The sequence below is a fragment of the Osmerus eperlanus genome, chromosome 26 (genome assembly GCF_963692335.1).
Source record: "Osmerus eperlanus chromosome 26, fOsmEpe2.1, whole genome shotgun sequence".
NCBI classification, from domain to species: Eukaryota; Metazoa; Chordata; class Actinopteri; order Osmeriformes; family Osmeridae; genus Osmerus; species Osmerus eperlanus.
Window position 1 is genome coordinate 756,246 of NC_085043.1, and position 16,932 is coordinate 773,177.

General features: G+C 42.9%; 1 protein-coding gene across 5 annotated transcripts in view; it reads left to right on the top strand.

The window, feature by feature from the left end:
• The window catches only part of stil (STIL centriolar assembly protein), a 76,180-nt gene that overhangs the window by 16,982 nt on the left and 42,266 nt on the right, over positions 1–16,932 (top strand). For all 5 annotated transcript variants that reach the window (XM_062452326.1, XM_062452329.1, XM_062452330.1 and 2 more), the window contains 2 exons: positions 7,532–7,644; positions 7,776–7,899. In XM_062452326.1, coding sequence (XP_062308310.1) covers positions 7,532–7,644; positions 7,776–7,899 — 237 coding nt within the window. The remainder of the gene's footprint in view (positions 1–7,531; positions 7,645–7,775; positions 7,900–16,932) is intronic.

The window sequence follows — 16,932 nt, forward strand, 5'->3', positions numbered from 1 at the left end:
CAAGATCCCAACGGTAAAACGTTTTCAAAATGTGCACATTGATACTACAGGCCACGCCTACTCCCACACTGCAAGGGACCCACACTAGTCCATAGGTGGTGCTTCAGGCCACACCCAAAGTCTAAAATACCAGAAAATTGGTATACCTGCCTTGCCAAACAGCAATTGGGAGCCATAACGGCCGCCATCTTGGACTTTTCTCTACAATGAAAATGTATCCAACATGTGCGTATTTTATTGATGAAACGGCTAATTTGTACATTTGCTCCGACTTCTGGATAACCTAGGTAAATAAACACTCGACGACGACTTACAAAAAAACTTTGCGCCACCTACTCTTCTGGCGGTGGATTGTTTTCAGCACCCACAGCCTTCGGAGTACTATAAATTCAACCAATCCGTCCGACTCCGTCCGTCTGTCCGTAACGGAGTCGGAGAAGTATAATTCGGCCTTAAGGCTTTCTGACAAGGGGGGCTGACCCGATCTATTAGGAAGACATTCTGCAGTGTTTCCCGCGGAATGTGATTATATTTGTGCCGGTAGACAGGGGCGCGGAGCCAGACGTTGTAAAAATGTATCCTGGTATCGGTTAGATGTGTGTAGATAGGGACTTCAACAAGTAATGCAATGTTTTTGCATTAATTGGAGCGCTAAATCTTTTTTGGAGCTTTACGTAACATAAACGTTATATTGGACTCATATTGTTATTTGTCTCATGTATTTAACTATGAATATTATTATATTTAACTTGAATGTATCAGTTTTGGACACATTTGTGCAAAGAATAATGATACTAACCGTTCGTCAACTCCAGATTGATTCTCCTGCCTATTTTTGGAAAAAGACGTTCGTCCTGCGCATTGATTCAAAGCGTGCACGGAGAGAGGGGGCTATTCACAGACGGGTCCATTGTAGTGAGGGAGAGAAAACGCGAGCGGCGCAAGAAGGGGCTGAGCGAATCAATGTACTGCACGCTACAATCGAATGTTTTTTTTTGCAATGTTAAATCGTAAAAAGTACAATTAAAATCGTTAATACATTTGTGGTGGTAATATTTTTTTTATGGCAGTCCGCCTCAAGTACGTCAATGTATGGGAAACACTGTTCTGTAAGCATGGGTCTGATCAACCACAGGTGGTGCTTTTGACCATGCCTCAAAGTTGTCACAGTCACAATGATGGACCCCGTCAGGACAACATTTCTGATAGATACATGCCTTATTGGTCATGGGCAGGGCTCGAAATTAACTTTTTGGCTTACCAGCCAAAATGGCTGGTAGATGAAAAAAGTTACCAGCCAATAATATTTTTTACCGGCCAAAATTAAACCTGGCATTTCAGACGTACTCTGAAATTGTTTGACATAAACAACCTTTACCTATCATTTTTTAATATCATTGTAAATCACTATCAGAATGGATTAAACAAAATGAACCAATTTTACTTTTTGAAATAATTTATTAATTCAGGGGGTTCCAGGGGCCTACTACTCGTCCTCTTGCTCAATGTGAGATGGGTGTGTTTTAAAACATGTTTCTATGTAGCAGACAAGACATTGTGTTTTCAAGAGGTGTGAAAGATATACAATGAGGTCCAAGCTCACCATGTTATTTCACGTGTCAAATCACACTTACTGATGGAACACACTTTTTAAATATATTTTATGAGGCCCAGTATTTGTGGCTGTTGGTTTTAGATTGGATTGGGAAATATTAAAATGAAACATTTTAGGAATAACGTGGTTTGATTTCTATTTGAATAGAAAAAACATTCGCAATTTTTCTCTTTTAAAAATACTTCGAAAATACAAACATTAATGACACAAAATAATATGCTAATGCAGACAGAGTACAGTTCAAGTCTCATTTAAACGCAGTTTCTATAGCCAAGTTTATAGTCCCCTGTGTGAGTCACCTATCAGGTTTAGAAGACAGTGAAACTGGAATGTTAAATAATCCCTGCTCAGTAGCCCTGTCTGACTGGTTAGACATATTGGCAAGAGAGAGAAAAGAAAACAACCTCTAAATTAGCTTTGGATCAAGAATGACCAACTTTGTTCCTCAAAAACATTTGGCAGTAAATAAACCTTTGCATTATACAGTACATAAACTTCAGACACCACATATGTTTGATAATACTTCAAAATACGAAATTATAACAAAGTTAAAACACTTAATGTGTCTAAACATGTTTTTAATAAAAACTTTTTTTAAACAGATATAAAAGTCCTTCTTTGGTTCCCTGAGATACAATTGCATACATTCATTGGCTTGGTAAGACTTGAGTATCTGGTTCTGATTGGCTTGGAGGAGGCTTCACCTCAGTACCAAGACGAACACAGCAGTAGTCTGTACTGTACAGTAGTAGTACAATTTACCGGGGCAGCATTTTGCGTTGTTACTGACAATGATCGCTACCAGTGAGCTTTTTATGAATCAGAGATTTTCCACTAAATAAATGTCAAGCTTATTTACGTTTTGGGGGGCATATTTTCAGTTAGCTGATGGTATCAAACAATACCATCTGAGATATCTACTGCCGGTAACGTCATTGTTATCTTCAAAGGGGGTTCTTTATTAATGAATGAATGCAATATGAGTAGGCTAAATGCCTGAAAATATCACGAGAAGGGAAAAACTTAAAAGGACGTTTAAGTCATAGAGATTAGGTAAATCTTTACACCGGTCTGACAAATGTATTCGTTTTGATTCAACTATGAGGCTGCTGATCACCATTCCCTCTTGCAGGGGAAATGAGAAGACAACTATTTCATTCTACACTTCACCTTAGTATTTTGAGTTGTAAATGAGCAGCAAAAAAAAAAATGCTTTTAAATCTATGTAATCTTTATAAATAATTTTTAATTTTTATATAAAATATACAGAAATATCAGTTGTAAAAATGTCAGAAAAAAACTGACCCCTCTGCAACCGACGCAAGCAAGCACACCCTACAATTTCCCCAGAAATTGTACCCTCTCTAGTTGGGTGTGCTTTGCCTTCGGCAAGGGCACAACCTTTGTTCTCTCACATATATATTTATTATTATTGTTTATTTTCGCCCCCCTAAGGATCAGTCAATATTTGGACTACATAGACAACCAAGGTGTCAAAAGTTTCGTATTGGTAGCGATTGCGTTGGTTGTATTTTTATTTACGTTCCGTTGCATGGTTTAAGTAGAAATTGCGTTTTTGTGGTGAAAAGTGAAGCTAACGGTGGCTAATTTGCTAGCCACAGTCACTGACGTTACTAACGTCCCTACGTCACTAACGTCACGAAAACACGCGTGACTACCTGTAGCAGAACATTCGTTTCACATCTGTTAACTTGGGGGATAGCTAGGCTAACTATAGCTTTACTGCAAGGCAGCTGCAGAAACGCCACAAGCAAAGAGGCCAGGGTGATAACTATTTACTCATTTTACTTTGTAATGTGAAACACAATTGTGAAATGTAATGTACAATATTAGCTGATATTATTAAGGAAGTAGGCCCACATCTACTTTCGGAAACGGTAGTCTACTATTTCACTGAAGTATTAGCATCATGACATTAGCCTCTGTTGCCCGGGCAACACATACTACAGTGGTCTATGATGCATCTGTTTTCAATCGTTAAAGTAAACATTCCTCACAAATACATTTTCGTTGTAGGATTTATTATGACATTACATTACAAGTAAACGATTTGTGGGTGAAATTATCATTACCTGTGGTTTCAAACCAGTGTTGCTCACTGCAACGCTGTAGCCTACCCGAGACACTACAAAAACATCTACACAGCTGTAGGAAGTCAAACGGCAACAGAACATGTTCGGCACTCCCCTTACTTAAATCAAAAGTCTATCTAACTACTAACCTGAACTTCATTGCCACAGCCTAATCTTTGTCAATCTGTTCGTGAAAATAATTAATTTGAGCCTAAACCGTACAACGGAACGTTAAATCGAATTCAACCAACGCAATCGCTACCAAGACGAACACAGCAGTAGTCTAGTACTGTAATGTAGTAGTAGAATTTACCGGGGCAGCTTCTCCACACAGGGCTATATCGCATTTTGCGTTGTTACTGACAATGATCGCTACCAGTGAGCTTTTTATGAATGAGCGATTTTTCACTAAATAAATGTCAAGCTTATTTATGTTTTTGGGGGCATATTTTCAATTAGCAGATGGTACTGTTTGAATCGCGATTCCATCTTCTACTGCCGGTAACGTCGTAGAATAATCTTCAAAGGGGGTTCTTTATTAATGAATGAATGCAATATGAGTAGGCTAAATGCCTGAAAATATCACGAGAAGGGAAAACTTAAAAGGACGTTTAAGTCATACAGATTAGGTCAATTTTTAGACCGGTCTGCCAAATTTATTCGTTTTGATTCAGCTATGAGGCTGCCTCTTGCAGGGGAAATGACAAGACATCATATTTCATTCTACACTTTACTCGTGTTTTGAGTTGTAACTGAGCAGCAAAATCTATGTAATCTCTATAAATAATAAGTAGGCCCTATGCATTTTTATATAAAATATACAGAAATATCAGTTGTAAAAATGTCATTCAAAAACGGACCCCTGTGCAACCGACGCAAGCAAGCACACCCTACAATTTCCCCAGAAATTGTACCCTCTCTAGTTATGTATTGTTATATTTGCTAGGGATGCTCCGATCTGATCGGCGCTGATCCATATCGGCCGATATTCCCATTATCGGTTTTGATCGGCGTTCTCAAAACGTCCAATCAAACATGGCCGATCAGATGACATAACATCTCCGAGAACTACTATCAGAGACGTTTCAATAAAACGTTAGATAGGCATTTCAGGCCGCCAATGGTAATAAATGATTTGTTAACCTTTAGATGCGTGAGTTCTAAATATTTCCGACGCTTCCACCAGAGTTTGTTTTCCAAACGGAAGCTAGCTAGCTTTAGTTAGCTTCCGTTACCTAGCAACCTAGCATAATACTCGTAGCAATGCTACTACCTGCTAGTGTTACTTGTTAGCCTCTAATTGTATATTTTGAAGCCATACTATAGCGTTTGTCATAGTTTTTGCCTATCGGAAAATTTTAAGAATCGCACATGTGCGACGTTACTCTGTGAAGACCCGCATTCGAACGAAAACAGTCACAGACAGCCACTGATTTTTGGAAGGCTCTCGCACAAGCAGCATGAGTCTTCCTCTCCGCACCTTGTACAAGTGTAGATAGCGAGCGACTTTTCAGCACAGCAGGACATATTTTAGATAAGAGGAACAGGTTGACTCCTAAAAATGCTGATATGCTTATATTTATCAAGGCAAATCTTCCAGTGATGCTGCTTAATCAGAAGTAAGGTTTGAATATTCTAGTATGCCCCCTCTCCGAGTGAGTGAATGAAGTGAGAGAGTGAGTAAAGGATGTGAGAGTGAGTGAGTGAGACACTATACAGATAGATATACATGTTTTGTTTTTTTGTTTAATAGCTGACTTCCTGTGCACCTTTTATCTTTATTGGGTGTGCTTTGCCTTCGGCAAGGGTACAACCTTTGTTCTCTCACATATATATTTATTATTTATTATTGTTTATTTTCGCCCCCCTAAGGATCAGTCAATATTTGGACTACATAGACAACGCCTGTGTCAAAATGTTTGTCTTGGTCTCGATTGCGTTGCTTGTATTTTTATTTACGTTCCGTTGCACGGTTTAGGAGGTTACAACGTTTTTGTGGCAAAAAAGTGCCTTTAGTCGACGAAGGGTACTCAGTGCTATCTACGTCACCACGTCAGCACACGTTAGCAACGACGCATGGATTGATGTGCTGTTGCACAGCGAGTATCGTATCGTGCCGTGTGTACTACTACCAAAGAACTTATATTGACTTTTTGCTACTACTAGCAGCATCATACATGTACATTTAAGCAAATCAAGACTTGCATGTACAGTAAGTAATGTCACATTAAAGAATGTATGTTAAGTTTAAACTTAAGCTTGTGTGGTGCGTCGCTGGCTTCAGTGCCACAGCCTTAACTTTATGTCAAAACAAACATTCAGTTTGCAGATGGTACTGTTTGAATCGCTATTCCATTTGAAATACTGCCGGTGACAAAGTTGTTACGTTAGCAACGACGCATGGATACAACATGCATAGATGTGCTGTTGCACAGCGAGTATCGTATCGTGCCGTGGTGTACTAGCAGCATCATACATGTACATTTAAGCAAATCAAGACTTGCATGTACAGTAAGTAATGTCACATTAAAGAATGTATTTAAACTCAAGCTTGTGTGGTGCGTCGCTGGCTTCAGTGCCACAGCCTAAACTTTATGTCAAAAGAAACATTCTCATTTCCGGCGCTTAAAAACAATCCCCTCACTCAGTGAAGTTTGGCTAGCCACCGCAACTAGCTTGCTCGTAGCAAACTTCTTTAGAATTATCCATTTCTCCCTAAATAGATGTAAAGCTTATTTACGTTTTTGGGGGCATATTTTCAGTTAGCAGATGGTACTGTTTGAATCACGATTCCATCTGAAATACTGCCGGTGACAACGTTGTTACAGTAGCTTGTTTCAAAGGGGGTTCTTGAGTAGGGTAAATGCTTGAAAATATCACTAGATGGGAAAAAACGTAACGGGACGGACCCATCTGTAACCGACGCAAGCGAGCACACCCTACAATTTCCACAGAAATTGTACCCTCTCTAGTTCTGTCTTATCTCCTCCTAAATGCAGACAAATTGACTTGAAACTGACTGACTTGAAACATATTGGATATTTGGCTATAGCCTGTTTATGTTGCAGTTAAGTTTGTATTATTTTTCCACAGGAAAGCTACTGTATAAGCTCCAAGTTCTCTTGAGAGCCTCTAGAGAGTGGAATGTTGCACATGTGATTCTATTGTTGTGATTTTTATTTAAAGATTTTTTTAAATTATTATTTTAATATTTATTATTATTTACACATTTTATAGTAAGCGAGAGAGCTTCTGCACTGGAATGTTGCATGTTCCCTGCAATAGAACGGATGGTTGTCAATTCATGATACTCTCGTCTCGTGATTTAAATAGTTAAAATACAATACCAATGTTGTTAAAAATAATTAATTTAATAAATAATGCTACACAATAAATAGAATGCTTCAATCGACACCGTGATCGGTATTATCGGATCGGCAGATACTGATTTCAGTGATCGGTGATCGGCACCAAAAAACCTGATCGGAGTATCTCTATCTGCAAAAGATGGCTACTATGACAAAACATGTATTTGGTTAAATAAAAAGATTCCATGACATTTTTATCTCCAACAATTGTTCTGTGCTTTTGGTTTAGAGTAGCTCAATTAAACAATTTCAATCAAGACAGAATATAAAAATTGTGTTATAAAACCTTTAACCACTAGTGTTTAAAAAAAATAAAATCTGTGTGCAAGGTTGTGTTAATTGACAAATTGTATATAATGAAACAAAGTTGTGTAGGTGTTCAGGTATCTGAAACACAGTGACACACTAATTTGATCTTGCTAAATGTGTTTTTGTTTTGTTTTTACATTTTACAGAATGCAGAAATGTCAGAGGGACTTGCACTCCAGTTTGAGCTCAGTGCAGAAAGCAAAACATGCCAAAAATTGATCCTCTTCAGTGAACTGGTCTTTCATCCTGTCCTTACAAGGTATAAGATCCTCAATAAGTATTGTAATGAATCCCTGTGTGATTTAATTGAATCTTTCCATAACTTTAGATGTGGTGCGAGTACGAGTTGTCAGTAAATAAATTGATTGGCCGATATTCCTTCTTTGCCAGTGCAACAAAGGCCACTGTGGGATCTCCCTTAACCAAGATTTCTGCCAGCGAACATGACTCTGGAGTGGTGGATGAGGATTTGTCTCCCAGACCATCCCCAAACCCACACCCTCTCACTCAGAAGGTCAGTTATTTTTGTCTGTTCTTCCCTATAGTTTAATTTTTTTTTTTTTACCATGTTTAGTTCTTTCATGTGTACCTCCAATATCCTCCCCTGGATGACATCACTGTAAAACTATGTTCATCCATAGTTTGAACAGAAGAGTTACAGTTTGAACAGAAGAGGTAATAGTTATCTGTAGGGGTGGACGGTATCAATGGTATAGAAATATACAGGTATAAATTCGGCCTAATGCTGTGTTCACACCACAATTTCACACATATTTTTTGCGCGGCGAGATTACATTGAAAGTAAATGCAAACACGCAAATTAGTAACGGGCAATGCAAATTCACGTCTTTTGCTTGATGCTGTGTCGCAATAGTTTATCAATGTTGAGACGTCACTGACGTTTTAGAAGGAATGGAGGGCAAGAGTATTGTAGCTGTCTATGGGCATCCTCTACTATACGACACTACTTTGTAGTAGTTAATACTACCGTCATTTCGGACTACTACAGTCTAGCCCATCAATCATTCAGCAAAATGTAATTTATGATGAAGGATGTTACACAAGTTGCGGGTTAGACTGCAGTTGGTCTATAAATGCGTAGCCCAACATTATCAACATTCTATATTTTCGGTTGACAATGATCACTTCGCTGTCTCCAGTCAAAAGTAGTGTAGCGACCCGGCAAAGGGAGTTCTAGGTTAGCGTGTCAGCCTGTAAGTAGCATATATTTACACACAGGGACATCATAAACATTCAAGGGTCTGATAGATCCAGTTGTCCTGGCAAAACAGTTATTGTTATTTATTGACGGCACGGTCCAAGTAGGCTATTGAAAAAATGTAGTAAAAGTGTAGCCTATTAGTTTGGAACTTCTAAGCTAGAAGCTATGATCTCCGCTTGCTCTCCCGTTTATCCTGCTCTCATATGTTTGCTCCCTGACCAATAAATTTGACTGTGGCTTGTGTGTTTACATCAACATGAAATTGTGCAAAAACTGCAATGCTAGTGTGTAATTAGCCTACTGCGCATCGCTGGAGGAGCTTATGACTGTTGTGTTTCGCTAGCGGGTTTGCTAACAGAGTAATCGCATCAAAATTGATTTTCATCTAACCAAACCTGGCAAGTGTGAACACACCCTTAGATGTAGACTATTTTATTTACCACTGGAATTTGCAACAGTTCTGTGTAGGCTACATTTCCCCAAGTGCAAACGCTAAGGAGGCGCTCTGTGAACTATAGGGCCATCAGCGAATTTCTCGAACTTGCACTGTGAAAAGGTGTAGGTCTTGTTTAGTTCTATGTAGTCATGTATTTCTGTGTTTCATGCAGCACCATGATTCTGGAGGAAGGCTGTTTTGTTTGAAACATTCATGTAAAATAACCAATATGAAAATGGACAATCTGTGTGTAAGGCTAATTAGTGGATACGATATTAAAAAAAAGAAGATAAAACACACATCTAGGAAAAGTCAAGAAAACTTGGTCCTGGAATTTGATTGTGCGAAGATTAGGGATGGGGATCGTTAATTTTTTATCGATACAATGTTCGAGACTGCTTAACGATCCGAGTCTTTATCGATACCACTATCGATACTTTTCTGGGGTGAGCTAACCACCATCTAAATGAATGAATTTGGCAAATGTTAAACATATAGCAGCACCCACACAACCCACGCCACACTTTATGTAAACTAGATTACTGAACAACATTTATAACAATAACTTAAGTAAAACAGATATAAAATACAACAAGGGGAACGTGTTTGCTCTCAGGAGGAGGCTGGCTAAAAGGAGCACATATTGGCACAATGGATCCTGGCTCTGGCTAAATCTACAATTGTCCACTACAGATGTACTATCCACAACCTGGATGAGTAACTAGTATAAATGACTGTGATTGGTTGGTTGACAGAAAGTGACATTGAAAAGCCGTCATTGTTCAAGACTTTATGAAAAAATTAACACGTTTCAACAAAAGGCACCTGATATAGCTAAATGACCAGCTAACCAAACCCAAACCTTCCTTATCTCATCCCTATTTTGTTCTGTCTCTGTTATTGTTTAACCAGCTGCTTAAGCAGCCCACAGAGCCATGCTCCCGGTGACTATGTTTTGAATGATCAGCAGCGGGGCGGGGGAGGCTAGTCTTTACTCACACACTGACTGTGCTCGTAAATAATCTTTCCGGTTCGCGCACGCATCCAATTTTAGGGGTATATGCGAGTGAAATAGTTGCACTGTAGAGCCCTGGTTCTTATTAAACTGACCATCTTACCGATCCTCGACTTTGGTGATGTCATTTATAAAATAGCCTCCAACACTCTACTCAACAAATTGGACGCCCTGGCTGCGCCTAGAAATTCTGTCCATATAAGTTATGAACAGAATCGGTGACAAAGGGCAGCCCTGGCGGAGTCCAACCCTCACCGGGAACAAGTTCGACTTACTGCCGGCAATGCGGACCAAACTCGGGCACCGGTCGTACAGGGACCGGACAGCCCCGATCAGGGAATCCGGTACCCCGTACTCCCGGAGCACCCCCCACATGAGCCCCCGAGGGACACGGTCGAACGCCTTTTCCAAATCCACAAAACATGTGTAGACTGGTTGGGCGAACTCCCATGCACCCTCCAGGACCCTGCCGAGGGTGTAGAGCTGGTCCACAGTTCCACGGCCAGGACGAAAACCACATTGCTTCTCCTGAATCCGAGGTTCAACAATCCGACGGACCCTTCCTCTCCAGAACCCCTGAATAGACTTTCCCAGGGAGGCTCAGGAATGTGATCCCCCTAAAGTTGGAGCACACCCTCCGGTCCCCCTTTTTAACCTTTTAAGGAGTGAGTTATTTTTCCAAAACGGAAGCTAGCTAGTTTTAGTTAGCTTCCGTTACCTAGCAACCTAGCATAATACTCGTAGCAATGCTACTACCTGCTAGTGTTACTTGTTAGCCTCCTAATTGTACATTTTGAAGCCATACTATAGCGTTTGTCATATAGTTTTTGTCTATCGGAAAATAGTCGGTTGGAATGTTCAGAATCACGTGTGACGCTACTCCTTAACGGGTTTAAAGAGGGGAACCACCACCCCAGTCTGCCAGTCCAGAGGCACTGTCCCCGATGTCCACGCGATGTTGCAGAGTCGTGTCAACCAAGACAGCCCTACAACATCCAGGGCCTTAAGGAACTCCGGGCGGACCTCATCCACCCCAGGGGCCTTGCCACCGCGGAGCTTTTCAACCACCTCGGCGACCTCAGCCCCAGAGATAGAAGCCCCCCCCGATGTCCCCAGACTCCACGTCGGAAAGCGTGTTGGTGGAATTAAGGAGGTCTTCAAAGTATTCCTTCCACCGATCCAGGACGTCCCCCGTCGAGGTCAGCAGCGCACCATCCCCACTATATACAGCGTTGACAGTGCACTGCTTCCCCGGAGTCGCCGGATGGAGGTCCAGAACCTTTTCGAAGCCGTTCGGAAGTCGTTCTCCATGGCCTCGCCGAACTCCTCCCACGCCTGGGTTTTTGCCTCCGCGACTGCCAAAGCCGCATTCCGCTTGGCCTGCCAGTACACATCAGCTGCCTCTGGAGTCCTACCAGCCAATAAAGTCCGATAGGCCTCCTTCTTCAGCTTGACGGCATCCCTCACCTCCGGCGTCCACCACCGGGTTCGAGGGTTACCACCGCGACATGCACCGACCACCTTGCGGCCGCAGCTCCGGTCAGCCACCTCAACAATGGAGGCGGAACATGGCCCATTCGGACTCAATGTCCCCGGCCCCCCCGAGACATGATCGAAGCTCTCCCGGAGGTGGGAGTTGAAGCTCCTTCTGACAGGGGATTCTGCCAGCTGTTCCCAGCAGACCCTCACATTACGTTTGGGCCTGCCAGGCCTGACCGGCGTCCTCCCCCACCATCGTAGCCAAATCACCACCAGGTGGTGATCAGTTGACAGCTCCGCCCCTCTCGTCACCCGAGTGTCCAAGACATTCGGCCTCAGGTCCGACAACACGACTACAAAGTCGATCATCGAACTGAGACCTCGGGTGTCCTGGTGCCAAGTGCACATATGGACAACCTTATGCTTGAACATGGTGTTCGTTATGGACAAGCCGTGTCTAGCACAGAAGTCCAACAACAAAACACCGCTCGGGTTCAGATCGGGGGGGCCGTTCCTCCCAATCACGCCCCTCCAGGTCTCACTGTAGTTGCCCACATGAGCATTGAAGTCCCCCAGGAGGACGAGGGCATCTCCGGGAGGAGCGCTTTCCAGCACCCACCCCAGAGACTCCAAAAAGGGTGGGTACTCGAGCTGCCGTTTGGTGCGTAAGCACAAACAGTGAGGACCCGTCCCCCCACCCGAAGGCGGAGGGAGGCTACCCTCTCGTCCACCGGGGTAAACCCCAACGTACAGGCACCGAACCGAGGGGAAACAAGTATTCCCACCCCAGCTCGACGCCTCTCACCAAGGGCAACTCCAGAGTGGAAGAGAGTCCAGCCTCTCTCAAGGAGACTGGTTCTGGAGCCGATGCTATGCGTCGAGTTGAGGCCGACTATATCTAGCGGAACCTCTCTACCTCGCGCACCAGCTCAGGCTCCTTTCCCGCCAGCGAGGTGACGTTCCACGTCCCTAGAGCTAGCTTCTGCAGCCGAGGATCGGACCGCCAAGGCCCCCGCCTTCGGCCGCCGCCCGTCTCACACTGCACCCGACCCCCATGACCCCTCCTGTAGGTGGTGAGCCCACTGGAAGGGGATCCCACGTTGCTTCTTCGGGCTGAGCCCGGCCGAGCCCCATAGGAAAAGGCCCGGCCACCAGGCGCTCGCCATCGGGCCCCACCCCCGGGCCTGGCTCCAGGCGGGGACCCCGGTGACCCGCGTCCGGGCAAGGGAAACTGGGAACCATTGTTGTTTCTTCATGGTAGGTTTTTTGAGCCACGCTTTGTCTGGTATTTCACCTGGAACCTGTTTGCCCTGGGTGACCCTACCAGGGGCATAAAGCCCCCGACAACATAGCTTCCAGGATCATTAGGACACGCAAACCCCTCCACCGCGATAAGGTGGTGACTCAGGGAGTGGTCTGTATTTAATTGTTATATTGTAATTTACTGTAATTATCATGTTTTGCTTATTCCATGTGTAACTCTGTGTTGTATGTGTCGAATTGCTATGCTGTATCTTGGCCAGGTTGCAGTTGCAAATGAGAACTTGTTCTCAACTAGCTTAACTGGCTAAATAAAGGTGAAATAAAATTTAAAAAAATAAAAATGATTGAGGCTTATTATTGTCAAAGATGGATACTTGCTACAAAGTGGTGCGCTGACTGCGCTCACCATGCTTTGGGTGGAGGAGGAGGATTGTCCTGCAACGGCAGCTAGAGTTGGCACCGTTGCTTCTCGAAGACAGTCGAATATACTGCATTTTAGCTGATACACAACGTCGCTTCGTCCTTATATTTGGCTTTATTCAAATGTAGCCAAGCCTTTGACCGCTTAGTACGTTCAGCCATCGTAGCTAGCAACAAAATTAGAAATGAAGCGAACCCGCAGTTGTCATTGTAGATTGTAAATTGTAAATTATTTTAGTTTAAAGGCGGTTGGCAGGCCATTCAATTGAATTTAGTTATGTTATTAGACAATCGATGTATGTTTGTGCACCAGTGATTTGATTTAAATGACATGAGTTATCTCTCGAGACATAAGTTACATTATATTACCTAGTCTCGATAGCGGTATCGATAAGCTCGGACCTTATTGATATTCGGGTTTTGAGAAATTTGGAACTGGGTCCTTACAGAACCGGGTATCGATCCCCATCTCTAGCGAAGATGCAATTTATTTTTTTCTCCACTGATAGATTATCATTCTAAATGAATGCACTGACTAAAGAAGTAAATTGTTCAAACTCAAACGTATTTTAATTTAATTTTTTACTGGGGCACAACAGATTTGTACTGGTGTTTGTGCCCCAGTTAAAAGGGTCTAGCAACACCCCTGGCCAACAGAATCAAGTGTTCAGCCATGTAGTAATTTGTTATAGCTAGCTCACTACAAAATGTTTTCTTGTGATCACATAAACATACTGTTGAAAGCTACATCCTAACTAAAATTTATAAAAATTCAACTCATGCGACACACCAGCCATGCCCTATCCAAATGCAGCCGAGTGCGGTATATTAGCTGCAGTGGTGCGGATTGCATTCTATTCAAACAAATCAACTAGATCAGGGGTCCCCAAACTTTGTGAGGGCCATATCATTTTTCATTTCTTTAATGTGGGGCCGGGTCGGTCTGTAACAGAAAATTCCATGGGCCGGAGTGACTACCAGTATTATTGTGGAGATTTTATTATGATTTTAAATATATTTATCATGCTAGATTAGTTCATTATTTTGTTATGCACCGTACATCCGTACATATCAAGGGATATATATAGCCTATTAAAAGAGCATTATTACTATCGTAATGACTGTGTCACACTGTGCCGAGGAATCTAGCTCTGTCTCGACAGGAAAAGCACACTCACATAGGGCTTCACAGATGCCCACAGATCAGCACCTATGGCCAAGCTGAAGCCTCAAGCCACAGTGAGCGGACCCACGCCTCAGTCAGGACCGCAGATGAATCCCCTGCTCTAGTCTTTACTGGGCGACACGGCAGGCTTCCCTTCATCTGTATAATACGAGAATCACAGTGGCTTTTAAGTTACACAGTAATAAGACAACACAGTAATAAGTCATATTCATTGCTATTGAAATCAAAACATTTACTTATGCATATTAATCAGTGTGAACTGTGGGCCTTCTTCTGGCTAGTGAAAAGTCCAATGTCAGGTTCCATTCCTGTCACAGGCAGTCTCAAAGACTGATGCAAATGTTCATAAGTGAGTCTTGATCTCATTGGATTTCTCATCAGTTTCATTGCGTGAAAAGGTTTGCTGACAGATATACGTGCTGCCAAAAAGTGTGGACATCTTCATTGTACGCTTTTTTATGTTTGGGTATGTCTCGTTAGGGAGGGCAGCATAGAATTCAATGAGACTGTTGGGCTTAAATGCGTCTTTCAGAACATCACAGTTCTGTAACTCAGCCAACTCAAACTGATAAGAAGGCATGGCTTTGGCAATGTCGGCAGCAAAGGGGTTCTGAAAAAGGCAGACTTCTTTAGCGTGGACACGTAGCTCACGGAATCGCACATCAAACTCTGCCTTCAGCATTTCCAACTCTTCCACGGATTTTTCAGCTGGGAATGGGGCTGCTGGTTTCTCAGCTGAGAGGCTTTGGCTAACAGGGAGATGGGTGAAGTCCTGCTTTTGCACTTGTCCCACAGGCAGTGTTAGTTTCACCTCAAATGCTTTTATGTGGGAATACATGTCACATATTAGTTTCCCCTTGGAGCTACAAGTTGAGGCCGTTCAACATTTCTGTCACATCTCTTAAAAAGGCGAGATCCCATTTCCATTCTGTGTCAATCAGTTCTGGGACAGTGTTGCCCTTTGTCAGAAGAAAGGCGTTGATTTCGGGTAGCAGCTCGTAAAATCACCTCAAAACTGCCCCGGCTTAACCATCGGACTTCAGTGTGTGTGTGTGTCTCTCCGTGAGCAGACTCTAGCTCGGAGAGAAAGGCTTAGAACTGCCTGTGTTTAAGTCTGTTTGCTCTGATGAAGTTTATACATGACACCACCACCTTCATAACCGATTCCCACTTCAGAACTTTGCAGCACAGTGCTTGCTGGTGATTCAGGTAGTGGACTTTTAACAGGGGGGGTGAGACCTCTTTCCTCCATTTATGCGTCCTATTAGCCCCATCGACGCGCCAACCATACTAGGAGCCCCGTCGGTCGTGATGCTGGCCAGCTTAGACCAGTCTAGATCCAACCCTCCCATTGTTTGGCACACTTTACCAAAAATATCCTCCCCTGTCGTAGTGCCTTTGAAACTTTGTTAGGGCTGCTAGCTCCTCGGACACTTAAAATTTTGAGCTAACTCCGCAAAGAAAAATGAGCAGCTGTGCTGTGTCCTGCACGTCATTGCTCTCATCCAGTGCTAATGCAAAAAAATCTGAATTCTTTCACTTTCTCCTTCAGCTGGGCATATACTTTATACCCCATTTCTTCAATTCATCTGGTGATTGTACTTGCGGACAGACTCACCACATTTAAGGCGTGTTTCTTATCGGGGCACATCGCAGCAACAGCATTTATACATTTCTCGATGAACTCACCATCACTGAATGGCCTACTGCTCAGTGCAATCAGTTTAGCCTAAAAGCTAGCTCGAACGGATGACTGGTTCAACTGGGTTTGGCGTCCAAACGTATTCTGCTGAGCTTATGTCAGGAATATTAATCTATCAAGCATTGCACAGTCAGTCGGTGAACAAGTTTAAGAAAGCTTTATTGCTTGCGGCCGGCCCACAAGGAGACAAAAACCTCACACGCCATTGTGCTACAAATTTGTCTGCTAGCATGTTGTGCTAGCTAGCTATTTAAACAGACCCGCTCTTGACAGTCATTGGTTAAAACAAAGGCATGCAAATGTCCCATGGCTCTTCTTCATTGGCTCCCTTGAATAGACCTGGCACGCGTGTGTGCGTGCATGTTTACGTGTGTGCGTTTTTACGACATCAACCCAGATTGAAACACAACAACAAGATCTCCGGTCCTGGGGTCGTAAAAACTCCTTCACATAGGTGTCAAGCAAATGGTCAACAGACCTTGCGTCTCCACCTATAGTCTTTGTCACAGAGTATCTCCTTAAAACAACCAAAACCCCCCTCTTCTTAGTCCTCAGCACAAGATAAGGGTCTTGTATGTTTACCCAGAGTTCAGATTTGGGGTTAGGCCTCTCTTTGCACCCAAGGAATACTGAACTCAGAATCATTCTTATACAGGATAACAGTTACATCTTCAATTTTTCCAACAGCTAATCATCCACTTTTTAGCTTTGACACTTTGTCTGCTCTCATTTGGCCTTGTAAACTTGCATACTTGTCTCTGTGGCGGGTTCATAGTGTCAGCGCAGATTGTATTCTTTGAACACAGACACGGTTTCTTGACAGA